Genomic DNA, 5,199 nt, shown 5'->3' with positions numbered 1-5,199 from the left:
TGATGGATATAATCCTCATTTCTGATTTCTTAAATAAAGATTTTATTGATTTTTAAAAAATAATAAATGTTCTTGAACCAATGCCCTTAGGGCACTGGTTAGCAAAATCCGTATTGAATTCGTAGGAGAGAGTGTTGGTTTGTATAGAAGAAATGGAGAGGGTTGCATTGGACGTAGAGGTCGCGGATATGGACTTCTATGTGCCGTGCATGACTTTTGCATTGATTTGGATGAGGAGAATGACAGCTTTAAATTAATATCACCATATTGATTTGAACAAAAAAAAAAACCCTAATTAGTAAGCTGGTGATTTCAAAGAGGCTAATTATTATAGAACAACAAGCACAAGATTTTTGCTTCATTGGAGAAGGCTTCCCTATTGACTATTGGGTCTCTTATTTGCAATCGGAAGTGTTCGATAATTAAACCAAACTCACTAATGATCTCCGTTGAGTTAGCTTGAAATGATATTCTACCTGATGTTCTGGTCTACATCATCTCAATCAATATAAGCAGTATATTTTAACTTAATACCTGATACAATGTAAAAATATTGGTCAAGATTTTTTAGTAAGTTATCTATTGCTTTAAATATCTTGGGCCTTTTATTTCTATATTTTAAAATTCTGATTTTTCCTCCCTTTCTCTTTCTCCTCAAAAGAAGAAGAAGAAGAAGAAGAAGAAGAAAAATCTTTCCTCCAAACGGGGGTGGCAGATAGGGACTCGTACGTGCCGTGGGGTTTTTATTGATATGGACGAGAGGGAATGGGGAGGAGAATGATAGGACCAACGCAACGAGCGAAGGCTGATGCAGGTCACGTGCAGAAGGTTATTTGTCCTAATGATGCACTAGAAAAGTAAATTCTTATTTTTTCGATTATGGGACCAATTATGGGACCTTTGTTTTCGATTGGAAGAAATTTAACTGAATTAAATTCTTGTTTTACCATCACTGGCAAGTTGTTGACAAGTTTCAATCCTTCCCTTTACAATTGTTGCACAACCAAATCGGCTACGCCTTACGTAGATTTATGATTAATAAATAAACTAACATACTTGAGGGTTTTTTTTGTTTCGCATGGAACGTCCTGTATATTGTAATTTTGTTAAAACATCATGACCGATGCTTCCGGATGTTATAACCCATTATCAAGCTGACAAAAATTAAGATGACGGATATCAAATTTGCTTGATCTTTTACCTTTATTTAGTTGATAAAGTTTATCTTAATATTAAGTTGTTGGAGTTTATATTCATCAAATCGATGAAGTGTATCTTTTAGGTATTTATCTTTTGTTTGATCGTATCACTTGCAAAGCAAATGCTATGCTTGGGAAGTTTAGAGTTCACTTCTAGCGCTTGCTTTGAGCTATTGTAATAAGAGTGGCCATAGGCAATGATCAAAAAGCATCGCCTGAAGTTAAAAACTGTTGTTGTATATATAAAGATTTTGACTGTGGTGCTCCAGTCGCCGGTTGTTTCCTAAAATCAAAAGCAACAATTTTTCAAATTTAAGACAATGGCTAAACAATCATTCCTAACAGAACCTTAGGCAGCTATTTTAGCTAACTAAATGCAACAACTGTAATTAAAAAAAAAAAAAGGGCAGTAGTTTTTTTTTTTTTCCTGCTAAGATAATTTTTTTTTAAAGATTTTGACTGTGATGCACCAAACAAAAAAAAAAAAAAAAAGATTTTGACTGTGAGTTTTCTCTTTTAAGTAATGGTTGTTTGGAAGCATTGGCAATAGTTATTTATTTTGTACAAAGCTTATTACAAGTTTTGGCATTAGTTATCAATATTTAGACAACAGTCTTTGAGAGGATTTGGCAATGATTTTTTTCATTTTAAATTATAGTTATTCATGTTTAGACAATAATTTTTTAAAGATTTCTACAGTATCTCTTGCCTTCTAATGACTTTCACAACCCTTGTTGAACAAAAGTTCTCGTATCTTAATATGCCAAATACTGAAATCATTCATACCACTGAACTTCTTGATTTCAAATTTTGCAAGCATTACCATGAAAATCCAATAGAAAAAGTTAAGGCTTTTATACCACTTGTTGAGGTAGATAGAGAAAATAACGAAACAAGAAGATAAGAGAGAAAAGAAAAAAGCATCTTTGCAGTTGGCCTATTAACCTACGTACATTAATGGGATGGATAGAGATGCTGCAAAAACTTCATCATAAAAAAAAAAAAATGAAGGTTATGGAGTACAAAATTTTCTAACTCCTAATAAATTCATTTTTTAGAACACCCAATTGCTCTCTTCTTTTAGGTTACAAAAGAGATGTATAGTTGAGCAAGTCGATTTACACTCAAACTAGCTAGTGTTCTTATAGTAACCAGGTTAATACAACTCGATCTCAAAAACTTATAAACTCAAAATGTACTTAACAATCGGCATAGCCCTTTTTTGTGCTTGTGATTCATTGGCATAGTTGATTTTGATATTTAGATAAAATATTGTTCTATTAAAAAAACTTGCACATTCCTCGCATTTTTTTTATAAGCATGTGGTTGCTCTTGGCCAAAGCGAGGGCCTAGGCTCGTGTGTTGGTCCCATTAAGCTCGAATTACTGAGTCCGTCATGGATTTCCAATTTCTATTTTCCTATATGTATCTTCTTGCTATCGGCAAAAGTGAGATTTCTTTTCATCGAAACAAACTAAAATTTGTAAGGCCTCCGTATAACGCGCGCAGGAAGAAACTCTTGAGAAGTCCACAATGATAAGAACAAGGACTAGGGATCCTTTGATCCAAAGCCGCCGCGAGCAAGCTAAGCTATATATATAAGCTGCGATTTATGCTGATATGAATAGGACGATCAGATTGAAGACTGTTGGCCAACTAATTATTTGCTATATTGATCGACAACTATTCAGACTTCCAATAGGTCCAAAGGCACGCTTTATCTTGCCGTAATTATAAACAGTATAGCCGTCGGCAAGATTGAAGCGATACACGTATATAGACAAGCATAAGAAGCACATATATATCCATCATTATAAGGTGTAACATGCATCTACTCTCTTCAAGCAGTCGGGTAAGAAGCGTCCATGGCAATGCCGCAGAGCCCTTCCTTGGCATCAACGTTCCTTTTCATCCTGATGTATCCTTTCTCGCCCCAAGATGAACCCCACGAGTTCTTCACCAGCCAATACTCGGTACCATCACTCGTCGTGCCGTAACCGACAGCAGTGACGCCATGATCCAACTCAGTCCCACAGTCCCCAGTGAACACACCACCCGAGTAGAACTGGAAAACAGAGCCCCTGGCATCGATGGCGACCGACACCGGCTGGTTCGCCACAGCCTTGAGGAGCGCCGCCTCACTGTTGGCCGGCACGTCCTCGTAACCACTGATGGTGGCTGCATGGGAGCGGGATTTCTCGGTGTTGCATGTGCCATCAGTGGCCATGTAGGGGTAGTTTGCTTCGGTGGTAAGGCCTCCATTCTTGATGATGAATTTGAAAGCATGGTCCATGATACCCCCATTGCATCCTTGATCCTGGCCTTTGGTGTCGCAGTCGACGAGCTCTTGCTCCGATAGAGAGATGAGCTCCCCGGTTCTGAGTTTGGTGATTCCCTCCATTGCGGCAACAGCAGAGAAGGCCCAGCAGCACCCTGCCCAGTAGTGCATTAATTGGATGTTAGATTGTTTGTGAAACAAATGGAAGACTAGTATAAGCAAGCTGAGATTTTGTAGCATGATGGATGCTGAACAATTGAAATGAGGTTGTTGTAACTTACCGCATTTGCCTTGGTCCTTGATGGGAGTGACTGCACCCTTTGCCCTCCAGTCCATGCTGGCGGGCACTGCAGTGGCGTTCTCATACTTGAAGCTCTTCGTCGCCATCGTGGAGCTCGCGTGGGATGGTTTAAATCCGGTGTACGTGGCGGTGAACTCTTCATTGGTGAGGTCCGCAAACTGATTGATACCGAGCTTGTACTTGTGGTTCCCAGCAGCGTTGAATGATTCGATCAATTGGACGTTAGCTTGGAAAATTTTGGAGCGCTGCTCCTTCTCGGCTGCGTCTTTGTACACGCGCCCATACTCAGCCATCCATTGCTCGTGCTTCTCCATCATCGACATGTCGGTAAGCGCCGCGTGAGAAGCCCAGAAGGCGATCACCGTCAAGGCTGCCAATAGGCATTTGTTTGTTGAGAGAGCCATGGAGCTAAAGGTGGTGTGAATGGTGGAATGGAGTAGGCGAGGGAATCAACTCGGTTCTATATATTGAATGGGTTTTGCTATAACCAGTGCCCTAAGGGCATTGGTTAAGGAATATTTATTGTTTCTTGAAAACCAATAAAACCTCTATTCGAGGCATCATAGATGAGAATTATACTCCTCACATGAGTCAACATCCCATTTCTCATTAGCGTTACCTTTATTTTTTTTAAAAGATAAAAATATCCATTACAGATTATTAGCAAAATTTTTATTAAAAAAAATTATTTTTTATGAGTTTTTTCCTCCACCCTTAGAGCAAGCAAGTTATAAAGGTCATTAAAAAAAAATTTTAATATATAAAAAATGAGACTTGACGCAAAACAGTCATCATTTAAATATGCAGTTCCTTTATTTCTCCTATTCCAAAATTCCGTCATCTTTCTATCATTTTCTGAAACTCCATCACCTCTCCCTTCTCCTAGTCACCAATACTTACATCGCCACTACATCTAACTTTATCTAACTTCCAGTCATTTCCAAAATTTTTATATTTTTTTTTTGAAAAATAAATTTGGTGGTACTTATAAGAAGAAGAATGTGCATTAATCTATCTGTAATAAGTATTTTTATTTTTTAAAAAAATAAAGTTAATATTAATTAGAAATGAGATGTTGACTCATGTGATGTCTTGAGTAAAGATTTTGTTGATTTTTAAAAAATAATAAATGTTCTTTAACCAATGCCCTTAGGGCACTGGTTAGCAAAATCCGTATTGAATTCGTAGGAGAGAGTATTAATTGATTTGTATAGAAGAAATGGAGAGGGTTGCACTGGACGTAGAGGTCGCGGATATGGACTTCTATGTGCCGTGCATGACTTTTGCGTTGATTTGGATGAGGAGAATGACAGCTTTAAATTAATATCACCATATTGATTTGAACAAAAAAAAAAAAAAATCTTAATTAGTAAGCTGGTGATTTCAAGGAGGCTAATTATTATAGAACAACGAGCGCAAGA

At 37.6% G+C, this 5,199-nt stretch overlaps 1 protein-coding gene across 1 annotated transcript; it reads right to left on the bottom strand.

The window, feature by feature from the left end:
* Positions 1-2,845: 2,845 nt before the first annotated feature.
* On the bottom strand, positions 2,846-4,231 carry LOC140857134 (senescence-specific cysteine protease SAG39-like). Its single transcript, XM_073255554.1, has 2 exons — positions 3,759-4,231; positions 2,846-3,632 (listed from the first exon to the last, which is right to left on the bottom strand). Exons 1-2 carry the CDS (start codon positions 4,180-4,182, stop codon positions 3,040-3,042), a joined length of 1,017 nt encoding a protein of 338 aa, XP_073111655.1. The 5' UTR covers positions 4,183-4,231; the 3' UTR covers positions 2,846-3,039.
* Positions 4,232-5,199: the final 968 nt, after the last annotated feature.

Source organism: Elaeis guineensis, chromosome 4 (genome assembly GCF_000442705.2).
Source record: "Elaeis guineensis isolate ETL-2024a chromosome 4, EG11, whole genome shotgun sequence".
In the NCBI taxonomy this organism is placed as follows: Eukaryota; Viridiplantae; Streptophyta; class Magnoliopsida; order Arecales; family Arecaceae; genus Elaeis; species Elaeis guineensis.
This window is presented reverse-complemented; position numbering and strand designations above follow the sequence as displayed.